Source organism: Pseudorca crassidens, chromosome 3, assembly GCF_039906515.1.
Source record: "Pseudorca crassidens isolate mPseCra1 chromosome 3, mPseCra1.hap1, whole genome shotgun sequence".
Taxonomy (NCBI): domain Eukaryota; kingdom Metazoa; phylum Chordata; class Mammalia; order Artiodactyla; family Delphinidae; genus Pseudorca; species Pseudorca crassidens.
The window spans coordinates 36,202,133-36,220,415 of NC_090298.1; the positions used below are offsets into that span (position 1 = coordinate 36,202,133).

An 18,283-nucleotide genomic window follows, 5' to 3' on the forward strand; every position below is an offset into this window, starting at 1 on the left:
TCTGTGTTTTGGAAATGAATTATAACTGAGATTCATATCTTTATGGGGAAGGGCCTGAGTTTCTGCCATGTTGCTTCTGGAACTTGACCCCATTCTCTTCCTCATGTGTTTGAAATTCCTGGTTTCACATGTTGTAAGGTTAACTTAAATATACAATCTCCACGCTCTTGGAGGGCAACTTTAAGGGCAACTTTCTTAATTTCAGTTGGCCTTAGTTTTGTTTTTCGTTTTAATCTGTGAAAAGGAAGTGACAGTACCTTACCTCACAGGGTGGCCATGTCATTCATCCATTCATTCACTTATTCATCCATTTCACTGTTGTCTGTTGTAAAATACCTAGCATTATAAAATTACAAACATTATATTTTTGATCTAGTAGATTTTAACAAATTTTAAAATTGCATTCTAGAAAAATTTAATACAGATACAAAAATGGTGCAAAGAACGTTATAAACCTCCATGTGCTCATCACCCAGCTTCAAAAATGATCAATTCAGGGCTTCCCTGGTGGCACAGTGGTTGAGAGTCCGCCTGCCGATGCAGGGGACATGGGTTCGTGCCCCGGTCCGCGAGGATCCCACATGCTGAGGAGCGGCTGGGCCCGTGAGCCATGGCCGCTGAGCCTGCGTGTCTGGAGCCTGTGCTCCGCAATGGGAGAGGCCACAACAGTGAGAGGCCCGCGTACCGCAAAAAAAAAAAATCAATTCATGGGTCAGTCTTGTTACATTTAAATTCCTATCATTTTCTCCACTCATTATTTTGAAACAAATTCCAGACATATTATTTTATCTAACAATCATTTTTAAAGATTAATGTTTATCCTATTAAAAACCTAATTAAACCGTTTTTAGCATTTTAAACTGCCTTTATAATTTAATCTATTTCATTTCCTTTTAAAGTACTTTATTTGATTAGAAAAAATAACTTTCAGAATACTAATAATTCTCATAAATATAATGATAAGCATACAAACAGGGTAAACCTTAAGTTCTCTTAAATATGTTCCAATGCTACTTATAAACAGTAAAATTTCCACGAAACCACCAAAGTCAATTATTCAATTCTTCATTTTAAATTAGAGTCACAAATCTATTTTGTTACTTTATTATGCCAATTTTCTTCACATTACAAGTATATAAAATACCAGTTTCATACAGGTTCATCAAAACAAAAATATTAATAATATGGGATTTGAGTCTCTTAAACATTTCTGGTTTTGCTGCTAAATCTTCCCAAGGTTAAAAGATACTTAATTGAAGGGAGTTCCCTGGCAGCCTAGTGGTTAGGGTTACAGGCTTTCACTGCCCTGGCCTGGTCCGGGTTCAATCCCTGGTTGGGGAACTGAGATCCTGCAAGCCACGTGGTGTGGCACAAGAACAAAAAACAAACAAACAAAAAAACCTTAATCACTAAGAAACTGCTATGTCATCCTAGACCGCACAGAGGTGGGCCCTTCCCACCCAGCTGGCTACATTTGTGGATTAAACTCCACTACTCTGTTTTCTGTTTCATTCTATACTGAATTGTTTTCATAATCTTCCTTTTGGGACCTAAATTCTTACAGCTATTTAACTGACAGTTAATTGAGGATTTTATAGCTTTATCTAACTCTGAAGTCAGAGTTGTAAGAAAATGCCAGAAAAAGATTTGTAAGAATGAATTCGATGGTGGGACTTCCCTAGTGGCCCAGTGGTTAAGAATCTGCCTGCCAATGCAGGGGACACAGGTTCGAGCCCTGGTCCGGGAAGATCCCACATGCCGTGGAGCGACTAAGCCTGTGCGCCACAACTACTGAGCCTGCGAGCCACACTACTGAAGCCCGCAAGCCTAGAGTCCGTGCTCCGCAACAAGAGAAGCCAATGCAATGAGAAGCCCGTGCACCGCAAAGAAGAGTAGCCCCCTGCTCACCACAACTAGAGAAAGCCCGCGCCCAGCAATGAAAAAAACAACGCAGCCAAAAAGTGAAGAAAGAAAGAAATTTATTAGAAAGAAAAGAAGAATGAATTCAATGGTCAAATAAACTTGGAGAACACTGAATTAAACAAACAAACACAAACAAAAACCAGATTTTATTTGTGTGTGTTTTAAACACCAGAAGATCATGAGTTACTAATACAAATATCTGAGAAGGGTGTAATATGTACCATTCCCAGATGTATTTGACTATGGACCTATGGACTGCCATCCCCTTTTTTTCTGATGATGTTCCTATAAAACCTAGAGCAGAATTGGCAAATTAGCAACCTGACGGCCAAATCTGGCCTGAAGGTTCAGTTTCACTAGGCCACACAGTGTTTTTAAAATATTTAAGCCATCATTTAAACATTGAGAGAGTTGACCAAAAATTTATTGATTTCCAGTTGCCTTTAAAGAATTAAAAGGCTTGGAAAAAGTAAGCCTGCCTTCCAGCATGGCTACCCAGGCTGTTGCTGAGCCTGGGCTGCCTCGTCATGCTGGGCATGGGGGCTCCACTAAGCCCCATTGAACACCTGTACGGCCCTCCTGGGGATTTGCGTCTGTGACCTTGATGGTCAAGAGAACCTCAAGTGAGGTAGAGCTCAGTGAGGGAAGAGCTGATGTAAGCCCATCAGCCTGGGTGGACTGGCCATGGATGTGAGTGTAAGCGGAATGGGGAGACCCCAGCCTCCTGGCTGGGAAAGTAGCTTGTGAGATCAAGTGGGGCAAGAGGGCGTGTCAGGAGCCGCGCTGCTGTTCCTCACTAGGGCAGAACCAGTTCACGTTCATTTTCCATTTGCTTCAAAGTTTCCCAGCTGCCACCACCCCCAACTCCCCTCCCATGGGGATCCTGACAAATATGCTGAGGAATAAAAAGCTCGGGCCAAAAGCTAATATGGTGCAAATAATTTTTAAATGTTAAAATAGATTTTCAAATGAAGCATGTTTGCTAATGATCTCCCCCGAGGGCCCACCATGTCTGAGGAGGATTATGTGGGCTTTGGCTGTCCTCGCCTTCTGTTTTCACACATAGAGAAAACCCAGCTATTTTCTAAGCAGCCCAGTGCCTGGCCTTGCCAAGCAAGGAAGAGGTTGTCTGAGAGCCTTGCCCAGAAGTTTTGTAATTTAAACTCAGACAAAGAGAACAAAGACGAAATGGTTTTCTTTGATATTATTTTCACAGTGGGTTGCAAGTCAAGAAAATAAATGACCGAGTAAGCTCCGTTTTCTTTAATCTTATTGAATGCATTGCTATGCATCCACAGTAAGCTAATAATTAAGGACCATTCTGCCTCCTCAGAGGCTTTGATCTATAATGACACGACTCTATATTTTTGGCTGGTTGGGTTTCTAAGCTCTCATTAATGTCCATAAAAATTGGTCAAAATCAAAAGGGCAGAGAGTAAAATGACAGCAAACCATGCTTGCATCTAAGAAAAGGGAGGATTTCGTCTGCAATTAGGTATGTCATCATTTCCATTATTGCTTATTTTCAACATGATATAGCTTGATATTTTAGGACACTACTAGAAAGCAGTCCAAATATAAACTATTTATAGCAATGCCACAACGTGTAATCAGGATTTCTGTTTCCAGACATCTAAGAAAAGTCTTTAGGAAAAAAAATCCTGCAAAATAAAAATGAATATCCACAGCCAAACAGGATTTATCTTGCTAGTTGGATTTTTTCTTTTACTTTTTTATTCTATTGGAATATGTGAGAATCTGGAGTTTTTCCTCACTCATTACTAATTTTGAAATTTCTGAGATTTGTTGGCAATTCAATTACAGTAGAAACCGTATGTCTTTGCTTATTGGGAGCACAATAGTGTGAGTCTGGGAATTCTAATAATTAGATGTTGGACTTCATGAATTGATTACCCCCTTTTCTTATCTTTTTTTCTCTATTGTTCATCTCTTCTAGATTTTTTTAAACAACTCTTTGATTGAATTCCTTAATTTAAATTTCTAATAGAGAACTTTCTTATTCTCTGAGGGTTTTTATTTTGGTTTGCTTTAGTTTTGGAATTTTGTTCTTGTTTTATGGATGCAGTATTTTGTCTTTTGTCTTCTGCTTCCTGCAATGCTTTCTGTTTCCTTCAAGTTCCTTTCAGTCACTGCTGTTTTGGTTGGGTATGCTTTCTCTCTTTTTTCTTTTTTAACATCTTTATTGGAGTATAATTGCTTTACAATGGTGTGTTAGTTTCTGCTTTATAACAAAGTGAATCAGCTATACATATACATATATCCCCATATCTCCTCCCTCCTGCATCTCCCTCCCACCCTCCCTCTAGGTGGTCACAAAGCACCGAGCTGAGCTCCCTGTGCTATGTGGCTGCTTCCCACTAGCTACCTACTTTACATTTGGTAGTGTATATATGTCCATGCCACTCTCTCACTTTGTCCCAGCTTACCCATGTCCTCAAGTCCATTCTCTACATCTGCGGCTTTATTCCTGTCCTGCCCCTAGGTTCTTCAGAACCATTTTTTTGTTGTTGTTAGGATTCCATATATATGTGTTAGCATACGGTATTTGTTTTTCTCTTTCTGACTTACTTCTCTCTGTATGACAGTCTCTAGGTCCCTCCACCTCACTTCAAACAACTCAATTTCGTTTCTTTTTATGGCTGAGTAATATTCCATTGTATATATGTGCCACATCTTCTTTATCCATTCATCTGTCGATGGACACTTAGGTTGCTTCCATGTCCTGGCTATTGTAAATAGAGCTGCAATGAACATTGCAGTACATGACTCTTTTTGAATTATGGTTTTCTCAGGGTATATGCCCAGTAGTGGGATTGCTGGGTAATAAGGTAGTTCTATTTTTAGTTTTTTGAGGAACCTCCATACTATTCTCCATAGTGCCTGTATCAGTTTACATTCCCACCAACAGTGCAGCAGGGTTTCCTTTTCTCCACACCCTCTCCAGCATTTATTGTCTGTAGATTTTTTTATCATGGCCATTCTGACTGGTGTGAGGTGATACCTCATTGTAGTTTTGATTTGCATTTCTCTAATGATTAGTGATGTTGAGCATCCTTTCATGTGTTTGTTGGCAATCTGTATATCTTCTTTGGAGAAATGTCTATTTAGGTCTTCTGCCCATTTTTGGATTGGGTTGTTTCATTTTTTGATATTGAGCTGCATGAGCTGCTTGTATATATTGGACATTAATCCTTTGTCAGTTACTTCATTTGCAAATATTTTCTCCCATTCTGAGGGTTGTCTTTTCGTTTTGTTTATGGTTTCCTTTGCTGTGCAAAAGCTTTTAAGTTTCACTAGGTCCCATTTGTTTATTTTTGTTCTTATTTCCATTTCTCTAGGAGGTGGGTCAAAAAGGATCTTGCTGTGATTTATGTCATGGAATGTTCTGCCTATGTTTTCCTCTAAGAATTTTATAGTATCTGGGCTTACATTTAGGTCTTTAATCCATTTTGAGTATGGTTTTGTGTATGGTGTTAGGGAGTGTTCTAATTTCATTCTGTTACATGTAGCTGTCCAGTTTTCCCAGCACCACTTATTGAAGAGGCTGTCTTTTCTCCACTGTATATTCTTGCCTCCTTTATCAAAGATAAGGTGACTATATGTGTGTGGGTTTATCTCTGGGCTTTCTATCCTGTTCCATTGATCTATATTTCTGTTTTTGTGCCAGTACCATACTGTCTTAATTACTGTAGCTTTGTAGTATACTCTGAAATCAGGGAGCCTGATTCCTCCAGCTCTGTTTTTGTTTCTCAAGATTGCTTTGGCTATTCGGGGTCTTTTGTGTTTCCATACAAATTGTGAAATTTTTTGTTCTAGTTCTGTGAAAAATGCCATTGGTAGTTTGATAGGGATTGCATTGAATCTGTAGATTGCTTTGGGTAGTATATTCACTTCCACAATGTTGATTCTTCCAATCCAAGAACGTGATATATCTCTCCATCTGTTTGTATCATATTTAATTTCTTTCATCAGTGTCTTATAGTTTTCTGAGTACAGGTCTTTTGCCTCCTTAGGTAGGTTTATTCCTAGGTATTTTATTCTTTTTGTTGCAATGGTAAATGGGAGTGTTTTCTTAATTTCACTTTCAGATTTTTCATCAATAGTGTATAGGAATGCTAGAGAGTTCTATGCATTAATTTTATATCCTGCTACTTTACCAGTTTCATTGATTAGCTCTAGTAGTTTTCTGGTAGCATCTTTAGGATTTTCTATGTATAGAATCATGTCATCTGCAAACAGTGACAGCTTTACTTCTTCTTTTCCGATTTGGATTCCTTTTATTTCTTTTTCTTCTCTGATTGCTGTGGCTAAAACTTCCAAAACTATGTTGAATAATAGTGGTAAGAGTGGGCAACCTTGTCTTATTCCTGATCTTAGTGGAAATGGTTTCAGTTTTTCACCATTGAGAATGATGTTTGCTGTGGGTTTGTCATATACGGCCTTTATTATGTTGAGGTAAATTCCCTCTGTGCCTACTTTCTGGAGGGTTTTTATCATAAATGGGTGTTGAATTTTGTCAAAAGCTTTTTCTGCATCTATTGAGATGATCATATGGTTTTTCTCTTTCAATTTGTTAATATGGTGTAACACATTGATTGATTTGCATATATTGAAGAATCCTTGCATTCTTGGGGTAAACCCCACTTGATCGTGGTGTATGATTCTTTTAGTGTGCTGTTGGATTCTGTTTGCTAGTATTTTGTTGAGTATTTTTGCATCTATGTTCATCAGTGATATTGGCCTGTAGTTTTCTTTTTTTGTGGCATCTTTGTCTGGTTTTGGTATCAGGGTGATGGTGGCCTTGTAGAATGAATTTGGGAGTGTTCCTCCCTCTGCTATATTTTGGAAGAGTTTGAGAAGGATAGGTGTTAGCACTTTTCTAAATGTTTGATAGAATTCACCTGTGGAGCCATCTGGTCCTGGACTTTTGTTTGTTGGAAGATTTTTTTTTTTTTTTTTTTTTTTTTGCGGTACACGAGCCTCTCACTGTTGTGGCCTCTCCCATTTCGGAGCACAGGCTCCGGATGTGCAGGCTCAGCAGCCATAGCTCATGGGCCCAGCCGCTCTGCGGCATGTGGGATCTTCCTGGACTGGGGCACAAACCCGTGTCCCCTGCATTAGCAGGCGGACTCTCATCCACTGCACCACCAGGGAAGCCCTGTAGTTAATTTTTGATAGTTTTATTAATATGTGTCTTGGCATGTTTCTCCTTGGATTTATGCTGTATGGGACTCTCTGTGCTTCCTGGACTCAACTGACTATTTCCTTACCCATATTAGGGAAGTTTTCAACTATAATCTCTTCAAATATTTTCTCAGTCCCTTTTTTTTCCTCTTCTTTTTGGATCCCTATCATTTGAATGTTGGTGCATTTAATGTTGTCCCAGAGGTCTCTGAGATTGTCCTCAATTCTTTTCATTCTTTTGTCTTTATTCTGCTCTGCGGTAGTTGTTTCCACTACTTTATCTTCCAGGTCACTTATCCATTCTTCTGCCTCAGTTATTCTTCTATTGATTCCTTCTAGAGAATTTTAATTTCATCTATTGTGTTGTTCATCATTGTTTGCTCTTTAGTTCTTCTAGGTCCTTGTTAAACATTTCTTGTACTTTCTCCATTCTATTTCCAAGATTTTGGATCATCTTTACTGTCGTTACTTTGAATTCTTTTTCAGGTAGACTGCCTGTTTCCTCTTCATTTGTTAGGTCTGGTGGGTTTTTACCTTGCTCCTTCATCTGCTGTGTATTTCTCTGTGTTCTCATTTTGCTTAACTTACTGTGTTTGGGTCTCCTTTTTGCAGGCCACAGATTTGTAGTTCCTGTTGTTTTTGGTGTCTGCTCCCAGTGGGTAAGGTTGGTTCAGTGGCTTGTGTAGGCTTCCTGGTGGAGGGGACTAGTTGCCTGTGTTCTGGTGGATGAGGCCTGATCTTGTCTTTCTGGTAGGCAGGACCGTGTCCAGTGGTGTGTTAGTGGGTGTCTGTGACGTTATTATGATTTTAGGCAGCTTCTCTGCTAATCAGTGGGGTTGTGTTCCTCTCTTGCTAGTTGTTTGGCATCAGGTGTCCAGCACTGTAGCTTGCTGGTCATCGAGTGGAGCTGGGTCTTAGCGTTGAGAAGGAGATCTCTGGGAGAGCTTTCGCCGTTTGATATTACATGGGGCTGGGAGGTCTCTGGTGGACCAATGTCCTGAACTCGACTCTCCCACCTCAGAGGCTGAGGCCTGACACGTGGCCAGAGCACCAAGACCCTGTCAACCACACGGAATCCCTGCCTCACCCCATGGGCGAGCGGCCGAGGGGGTAGGTGTGCTTTCTTCCTTTCATTGTGGAGCCTTTCCTCGGGTGTCTGGCACCTCTTGGCTGGACATTCATTCTAAGCAGAAGGCACTTAAATCTGATTGGAAGCTCCTTGCCTGCAAGTGAAACTGGCACCTGGAGGACTGCACAGTAGGTGGTCAGGCGGGTTTTGGGTTGGAGAACCTCCGAAGATGGGTTTCAGGAGGTCTTTTCTCTTTAACCAAAAGAGGAATCCCCTGCCTGGGGCATTATATACATGTTTCCCTTTATTCTGGAAACTCAAGCATTTAGGGGTGCAGAGAGAAGAGGGAAACAGTGCTCCCATAACTGGATCTGAGCTAATGGACTGTCCTGTGCCTTCTGCTCCTGAGCTGGCCTGGGAGTGGGCAGAAGGAGTAGCAAACTGGCTCTGAGGAGAAAAGGGGCTCTCACTGCTCTACATTCAAACAATCCCCGTTTTTGGTCTGCTTCAATCCTCCAAACTTTGAGGTAGTTGATCTCTTATAGTTTGAAGTCTCTTGAGCGTTTGGAACGGTATATCTCATTGGCATGTCCAGTTTTGCAGTTTTCTTCACTGTCTTTGCAGAGTCATTAACTACTCCTCAATTTGCTTTCCATCTCCCCCAGATGTGTTGGTATCTTACATCTGCTATTACCTCTCTTACTCTGTTTGTCCTTATGGGTTTATGCCTTTTTCCCCTCCTATTTCTACTGTGGGGGTTTGGAAGGAAATAGAGATAAATGAAAGCATAAAATTCTGTATTTAACTAGAAGTCCCTAATTATCTTTTGATTTTAAAAGCAGTCCATTAGTATTAGACAATCAGGTGTGGCAATCTCCCTGTATAACCAAAAGTAAAGCAAACTTTCTGTACACCAGTTGTGTAAGATGGCAACATATTACATATTTTTAATTTTCTCTTTAAAGGTAAATACATGCACATGAAAAAAGGTAAATCATATAAAAAGAGTAAATAGTGAAAAATACACACCTTTCTCTCATTCTAGTTCCCAGTCCAACAACTCCCCTCCTCAAATGCAGTAAATATTGCCAGTTTCTCAGGTATACCCTCCTCTTTCTTATACTTCTGATATCACATTATGTAAACTCTACTGACCACTTAACAATGTAACTTGGATATCATAACTCATTCACAAGTACAATGAATTATTTCACAAATAATCCACTATTTTTGTATATGTATGTATTGTAACATTTAACTTGTCCCTACTGACGGGCATTTAATTAATTAATGTCTAGTTTTTTCCTACAGAACAATGCAGCAGTGAATATCTATCTAGCCATATTTATATTAGAAATATGTATACCTTTGTGAATGTACGTGCAGGATAAATTCAAGTGGAATAGCTGAGGCAAAGGATACGTACACTTGTACTTTAATACCTATAGCCAGTTGTCCTCCAAGAAGTTGTACCAATTCATACCCCTAACAATGGATGAGAGCTCCTGTTTCCCTCTCTAACCAGTGCATGATAATTTGAAGACTTTGGATTTCTAAGCAGTACTGTAGCAATTCTCAGTTGGATGGTGGAATTCAGACTAAGTTTTCACCTACACAAGAAGGCGGGGCCAGGAATACTATTGGCCAGTAGAAGGTAGCCCAGGCCTTGGAAATGTGGACTGAAATAAGCTTTCTGAGATAATTCAAGTAAATGTTGGGATAGTGGTATGTGTCTATAAATAAAATATTTACCTCTACTCAATAGATCATACCTGAATGTAACGATCAATCAGTTGGTAGGTTAATTCATTCCTTCTTCAACAAATGCTTATCATACAACTTCCAGGCACTGGGCTGAGCCCTGGGAGTTCGAAGAATAAGGTGCAGGTTCCTGCCCTCCAGGTGCTTATCTAGTTGGGGTTGGTAATGACAGCACCGTGGTGAGGCACTGGGAGAGAGGCAAGCCTGGAGTCCTGAGCAAGGCCCAGGAAGGACACAGAGCCAGGAGGTCCTGGAACCTGCAGGAACACGAGGCGATGGAGCACTGCATCCTGTCGAAAGGCCTTACTCTCTTTGCGTAGGTGAAGCTAAAGTTTCTTTCAGGATTAAAATTGTTACACCACTTCTTGTCTGCGTGGTCTCTTTCTGCCAGGGATCTGAGGAGATCTTTGTAGAGCTACTTAATCTGAAGTACAGGGATGGGTCTCAGAGGGTCTATGAACCCCTTAAAACTGGATGCAGATTAGGTGTGCATGCTTTTTCCTGGGGATAGGGTCACAGGCTTCATCAGAATCTCAAAGGAGTGTGCAACTCCAGGAGGCTTAAGAACCAGTGGCTTAGATTTTCCTCAAGCGAATTCAGGCTCTTTCACCTTAAAATGTCTTTTAAAACACCCTAGTCAGACTCTAGCCTAGAGATGTGTGTGGTTACTAATAGCTGGCCCCTTTTAAACCTCTGTCCTTTATCCTTCATCCAGCTTCCCCTCCCCCATGCAGAAATAGGCACAGTGATGGGCAGCCTCCCACCACTCCTCTTTCCTGTCCTTGTTTCTCTTTATTCAGCAACCCCATACTTAAACACAATTACAGTGTAAGCAGTTCTGTACCTAACTGGAATAATGTGATATCATCAAACAGAATTGGGAATTCCCATTTCCAAGGCAGTCTCTCATGTTTTCGCTCGGGTTTTTTGGTTTGGAATGTTCAAGTCCAAAAATCGAGTTCAGCGCACATTCAGCAAACACTTTCTTTATTTAGGACATCATGCTCCATGCTGAGGGAGAGAGGAGGAAGAGCAGGATATAGAGATGAATTAAACCTGGTTCCCACCTTCAGGGATAGGAGACCTGTCGGAAATTGTACAGAGTGCTGTGGGGATCCAGGGAGGAAGTGATTATTTCTTACTGGAGGCTGCATGGAAGAAAGTCATGAAGATATTCTAGCTGAGCAAGTATTTCTCATCACTGAGGAGGCCATAGACTTTTGCCCTCCAGTAACATTACCCTGTTTCTGAACCTTCAAAATGAGCTGCTGGGCCTGGAGGCTGACACCTGATTAGAAATACCTAGAAAATAAGCCTAGGAGAAAAATTAGCCAGTGTATGAGAACATACAATGTAAAGGAAATATAACACATTGTTATTCGAATCAGTGTAAGAACTTTTGAAAACTGATAGGAAATCTTTGTCATTATGATGATCGTATTATCATTTTATCTCAAAATTTGACATCGTGGTCACTTTATTTTATAAATGATGCAACCAGAAAAGCTGACAGATTTTACTAAAGAAATTTCCACTGTACCTACTAATTTCTTTTTTTTTTTGGCCGTGCCACGTGGCTCGTGGGATCAAACCCTGGCCTCCGGCAGTGGAAGTGTGGAGTCCTAACCACTGGACCGCCAGGGAATTCCCTACTGTATTATTATTTTAAAAGTTATGGCTTCAAAGCAAGCCAGAAACAGAAGCAGAAAAATTATTTTGCTAGAAATATTTACAGGCTGTGAGGGCCTTTCTGAAATGTAGATCGAGGGGTGTGTGTGCGTACATTTTCTTCTTACTAAATCATACGTGATCAAGCATTTACTACTGATATGAGTCATAACTGAAATTTGTAGAGTGCTTTTAGACTGGCGCTTACCAAGCAGCTTCACATTCATTATAAATCCCGTACTGTACATTAGCACGGGCTAATACATTTCCTTATTCTCTGTTCTTAGGATGAAGTAGCACCCACCAAGTTTTTGAGACAGCTCACGGCTTAGAGGAAGGCTCATCTAAATAAAGGCCGGCTAAAGTGGCATTGCGGGGATTTAATCCTCCTCTGGCTGCCCGTGTGACCAGAAGGCTGATTTGCAAGTTTCTTCTTTCCTGGGGTCCAGATTATCAGGTCTCCGGGGCCCTGCAACTTGACAGCAAAAGTGCAAAATGAAGAAGATCGGAGATACGCGCCAGCAGCGGGGACCTGAGGGCCTCTGCGGGGCGTTTACACACCAGAGCAAAAGGTTCCCTGGCCATCAAAGGAAATAGCAAACTGGAGCCTTTGTTTTGGGACACAGCCACCTACCACAGAGCACAGCACGGCCAGCCAGAAAGTTCTTGGAGCGGCTCTGGTACCTGGACGTGTGCCTGATGGTCCACTTAGAGCTGGGAAGTTCAGCGTGAAGGAAGGTCTCGAGTGAGGGCAGCTTCGGGCTTGGCTGGTAGGCGGTTCTGGCATTGGCCTCTGCCCTCCCCCGGCCGAAGGGGGGGCTTGCCCAGCTCCCAAGGACACAGGGCTCTGGCAGTCAACTCCCATCTCCCACCCGCCGGGCCCCTTCGGCCCCTCCCCAGCCTGCCCCCCCATCGGTGCCTCTGCTGAGATGGAAACGTGGGCCTGCGGAGGACGATGACTGCCTTGTATGTGAATGGAGGCGGCCTGGAGAACACCCGCTATGCCAGGTGGGACCGGCGAGAGAGCGTGGAGAGTGGCGGTCAGACGGAGTGCACCAAGGAGGACGGAGAGGGACAGCCTCGCCAGCTGACACCCTTCGAGAAGCTGACCCAGGACATGTCCCAAGACCAGAAGGTGGTGAGGGAGATCACGCTGGGGAAACGCATCGGCTTCTACCGCATCCGAGGGGAAATCGGAAGTGGGAACTTCTCCCAGGTCAAGCTCGGGATTCACTCCCTAACCAAAGGTAGGATCCAAACTCCACGGGTGATGCCCAGGGTGTTGGGACCTGGTTGGGGGTCGGGTTAAGAGTCCAGGGCAGAGGAGGCAGGTGAGGCGTCATCACTGAGCCCCTGCTAAGTGCAAGTCCTATACCGGCCGCCGTCCATTGTTGCCGCCGTTCATTTTCACAGTGATGGTGTTAGCTCAGTATTTTTATTTCACTTTATAGATAAGGAAACTAAGATCCAAAGATGTCAAATGTGGCTTTAGCAGTTTAATCTTAGATGATTTTGACTCCAAAAGCTCTCCCACTATAGCATGCAGGTGAACTCACTAAAACATTGAGGGCAATCTGTCCTCTCCAGTTACACCTTGGAGGAGCGGAGGGGAGTGTGGCTTGATTCCAAGGCCACTCGTATTCCGGGTCCTTATTTGTAACTTCTGTTTGTGTTTGTTTGTCAATACCAGTGGCACAGGGGACCTCCCGGATGGTCGGTGGATAGCGGGGTCCAGCCTCTCCTCCTTACCAGAGGCTGCTGCTTCTGTTAGGTTTGGGGAAAAGGGACTTGACCTCAAGAACTTCTCTGCTTCAGCCTGCTCTGTACTAGTTCTCATTGTTGTTAGCTCCTTGCTTGCTACCAATAGCCACGCTTGCTTGGTTGCTGGTCACTCTGGATTCTAGCCCAGCAGCGCCCACCGCTCTGGCCTGAGAGAGGAGCTGTGTAGAGAGACCAGCAGCCCTTTGCTGCCCAACCCATGTGGGCATTTCTCCAAGTTACCTCTAATTTAGCTAACTAAGCCTGGAGATAGTCAGAACGGAGTCACAGGACAGAGAAAGAATGCCTGCAACTCGGTATAATCTACAGACTTCCTAAAGCCCATGGGCTCTGCCCTCTCCCTGAGAGTCCCGTACTGACATTTATTCTCCTTGCACTCAGGCTGCCACCACGTCTCCAGGGCTGCGCTTTCTCGTGTCAGAGTTTTGTTTTCTTTTCTTCTCCAACCCCCAATCCCATTCCCTGCTCATCCCTGTTTGGCCCCTATGGAGAAAGTACCACAACCTCCTCTACCTACACACACACACACACACACACACACACACACACACGCACGCACATGCGTGCACACACGCCCAAGTCACTGGAGCTCCAAGTCCCCTTCTATCTTGCTCTGAGCCCGAGTGTCTGGGTTCATGCCTACTCACCTTACCTACCTGGGGACATTACAGCGCTCCTCTGAGCCCTCAGGATCCTCGCTGACAAAATGCAGCCAGTAGCATTGATTACGTTACTCATAAAAGCAGCTCTAGGGCTGCGATTCACATCTAATTGGGAAAGATGTTGCTTTTCAATAGTCTAGAGCAAGAGTGAAAGACAACATAAAACACATAAGGAGATAAGGGGCCAGAAATTGAAAGGAAGACATGAACAGGAAGTGGAGAGGAGAAGTTGCATAAAGGCAAACCAGGAGAGGAATTCAGAAAGGGGAGAGTGTCCGTTGTGGCAGAGAGGTCACAGGGGCTAAAGTCTGAGCAAAGCGTGTTGGAGCTGCTTCCCGAGTGTAGGTTCAGATATTAGATTCTAGTGGAGAGGATAGGATAGTGGAAAAAACATGTGCTTCAGAATCAGACAAATCTGTTCAAATCCTCGTTCAGTCACTTACTAGGTATCTGACTTCATGCATATTACTTAGCCTTTTTGGTCCTCAGTTGCCTCAGCTGTAAAATAGAGATAATGACTCGTATCTTAGAATTGTTGGGGAAATTAGGAATAATATATATGAAGTACATGGCACAGAGTAGCCACTCAATAAATGGTAGCTATCATTGTGCAAGTCTATTTTTTACTTAAACCTATTTCAGAAGGAAATTTGATATTAAAGTCATGAAAACCCATGAGTAGAAGGTAGTGGTAAAAATAAATACAATGCACACAAATTTCAAAGTTCTGTTTATTTATTTTTCCAGCTTTATTGAGATGTGATTGACATATGATATCGTGTAAGTTTAAGGCGTACCATGTTCTGATTTTATGTATGTATATATTATGAAATGATTACCACAATAAGGTCATTTAACACACTCACCACCTCATATAGTTACAATTTCATATGTGTGTGGTGAGAACTTTTAAAATCTATTCTCTTAGCAACTTGCAAAAAATGTTAAAGGGGGACTTCCCTGGCAGTCCAGTGGTTAGGACTCCACACTTCCACGGCAGGGGACATGGGTTTGATCCCTGGTGGGGGAATTAAGATCCTGCAAGCCACACGGCATGGCCAAAAAAATAAAATAAAATTTAAAGGAAACTTACGAAGTGACTGAAAGTAATTTAAAACATGCCAAAAACCCATCTGTGAGTTTCTCTTTACCTTACTTAGGAGAGTGAAGGGAGAACCAATACAGAAATAACATTTTTATGCTGTGTTTCGGTGCTATTTAAGGCTGTTTTCATGCACTAAAATCATTGCATGCCCCATGAGTGTTCAAGGTTCCACTTCGGGAAACACTGACCTCATCTAGCCCTCCTGAATTTTACAAATGGGGAGATGGAGCTCAGAAGTGGCTGTCCCGAGGTCATGGCAGAGACAGGCTTAGAACCCAGCTTCCTTTTTGCTGCAAGCTACCTCGGGATTTTGGTGCAGGGTGGAGGGGGCAGCTCTTTCACATGCTGCCCTGAACAAGCCGACCAAGTGGGCTGCCACTGCCTTCTTCAGCCCCAGACCCCCGCCAGACCCCACCCTGCTCACCAGCCATTCTCCTTCCTGGCGGCTGGACTGCCGGGGAGGGATCCTGCCCTCCAGTGCCTGCAGCAGGGAAGCAGGGGACAATGCGCAAGTCCTAGAGTGTATAACCAAGACTCAGAAGCAGCACCTACCTTCTGCCCGCCCTCCCCGTTCAGACAGTGTGTAAGAGAGAGCGGTACCTTGTCTTGAAGGTGGCAGAAGGTAGTGCAATATTGTGGAAAGATATCAGCTTTGGAGTCAGCCAGACCTGTGTGGAATTCCAATTCTTTTTTCCTCTAGCTGTGTGACCCCCGAACAAGTTACTTTACCATTCTGTGCCACAATTTCCTTACGTGTACGTGAAGGAAATATATCAGCTGCCTAGGATTGCTAGGAGGAGCGAATTTTAAAAAGATATGATATACCGAATATTTACCATGTACCTGGACAGAGCATGTAGCAAGTATCCATTAAGTGCCAGTATTAGTCTGCTTTCAAAAAAGTCCAGGTCCTTTAGGCCTGTGTGAGTCACACATCATTCGTTTCATGGGACAGAAGCCGACTCAGATGAGCTCACGCTGACAGGGTGACTTGTGTGCAGGGGAATCTTGTGGCCGCTCAGCAGGGAGGTAGAGCCACGTTTCAAGGATGGAGGTTACCCCCTCCATCTCCCCTTTCTCTGGGGTTGCGCGGCTTCTCATTTCTACTTCGTACTTCTTTCTGCGGAGTGGCCTTCTCTGCTTAATTACCCAAAGGCATATGGCCAAGAATGATTGTTTCCAGTCCCATATCTACATAACCTCTCAGCTTTATCCCATCTCCATCCCACTAGTTTCATTCTATTTCAGCTCAGATTTTGAAAAGAGAATATAATCGCTCACTGACCAGCCGGCGATAGGCCACCGCTGAGTCAAGGGCCTGCCTATGTCAAGTCAGCTGCAGCCTTTCGGGTCACACGACCCACTGCACTGTCAGCAGGGCCCGAGGTCCAAAGAAGCGTCTCTGAGATGGGAGAGTGGAGAACACAGTAGATTGATGGACATACCATCACCGCGACAATAACCAGCTAAGCAGGGAAACCACCACAAGCCAGGAGCAGGAAAGCGTCTAATTCCTTGGACAGGCTGTTATGTGAGGAGGACAGAAGAAAGAGGAAGGACCACAATTGGTGTTTACATAGTGACTTTCTTCTTGAATGCCAAAGGCTTCTTGCCTGTTGGATTACAGAATTCACTTAATTCTAGTCCCTTGAGTTTCAGAGAATGCGGTGTTTTCCTGCTGTGTGGATGGGGGCCTCAGTGGCCTCACTATCATGCTCTCCTCACTCCTAAACCACCACAGAGTAGCCCTATTGTCAAAGGCTCAATGTCAGCCTCTGCTTATGGGATGAGATGGGTGCACAAAAGGAGAGGAAGGCCAAAAGCACAGGCAGAGGAAAAATCAGTTCAACAGGCACATTTAAACAAGCCAGAAAATGTTAACAGCAGGTCATTGTGTACATTGTACTGATGCAACAGGAAAATGAATCCCAGATTTCACCTCCCAACTTGCAGACTCATCCCGGGATGGCCTCGTCCTGGTACCGTGCTCATCTCTCTTCTGGGTTCTATCAGAAGTGAGCCCAGGAAAGAGTAGGAAGGTGAGGACAAAAGGAACTGAGAGTGTGAAGGAGGGGAGACCCAGATGTGAATCGATGTGGGGATGAAGAAAGAGACGGGCGGTGTAGGTACTAGGAAGTGAGAACTCTGGGAGGATGACAGAGGCAAGACTGGAAGATTGTGACTTATGAAAAGAGGGAGGACGTTAGGCTACCAGGAGCAGACTGGGTTGGAAAGACAGGGGGACATTCCTCTAAAATCTTTACCTCTACAATGGAAGGAGATTTATCAGGGAGTGGTTTAGCTTTGCTGGGAATTACAAATACCCTGTCCCATTACCAGGCCATGTCAGAAGACATAGTCTGAAGAGCGATTTGTATAAATACGGTTCCCATGCAAAGCCAGCTTGCCAAGAATTGTCATTAGGTTTTCTAGGAAATATGGACAACCTGGATAAGATAAAGGAGGAGGTTCCCAGGGAAGCGGAGGGTTTCTGTGCCAGGGGCAGCTCCCAAGACAGTAGTTTAAAAAAAGACACCAGCTGCTCTGGCTCCCTAAAGAGAAGGCTCCAGTATAGGCCCCTGCTGGCTGGAGTTTATTTTTATAGCTAATGGCTCAGATTCTCCTGGGCCTTGCAAGCTGATCGGGCAGGCTGAAGCCATCATGAGTCCCCTTTTAGGCTGATTAGAAATTTCTCAAAAGAAATGACGCACTGGGCTTCTGAATATTTTATGTCCCATCTGTTGCCTCAAACAAAAGTAAAAGAGGCCATGGGTGCCCGTCCCTTTCTCTGTTGCTGTCCTTTCTGACCCCTTCATCCCTGGTCTTCTTCTCTGTTACTCTAGTCTCATGTTTCTAGAAGTCTTTCTTCTTCTCTCTCAATTTATTTATGCATCGGTTCATTCCTTCTTTTTTAAAAAATATAATAAACTCTCTTGTGCCTTACAGAGATGAATGAGATACAGCTCTTGCCTGATAGGAACTCGCAGTAGGTAATGGAGACAGACAGGAAACAACTGATAAGTGCTGTCACAGGGTGAGGTTACAAAGGGTGTGCTCGACTGTGGCTGAAATCAGGAAAGGGTCAATCGATCAGGAAAGGCTTGCATTAGG

The 18,283-nt window shown here is 43.3% G+C and overlaps 1 protein-coding gene across 2 annotated transcripts in view; it reads left to right on the forward strand.

Annotated features, from left to right (window-relative positions):
* Nucleotides 1–18,283, forward strand: part of NIM1K (NIM1 serine/threonine protein kinase) — a 70,967-nt gene that overhangs the window by 34,441 nt on the left and 18,243 nt on the right. For both annotated transcript variants that reach the window (XM_067730623.1, XM_067730624.1), the window contains one exon: nt 11,914–12,873. In XM_067730623.1, the coding sequence (XP_067586724.1) occupies nt 12,582–12,873 (292 nt within the window). In that variant the 5' untranslated portion in view covers nt 11,914–12,581. The remainder of the gene's footprint in view (nt 1–11,913; nt 12,874–18,283) is intronic.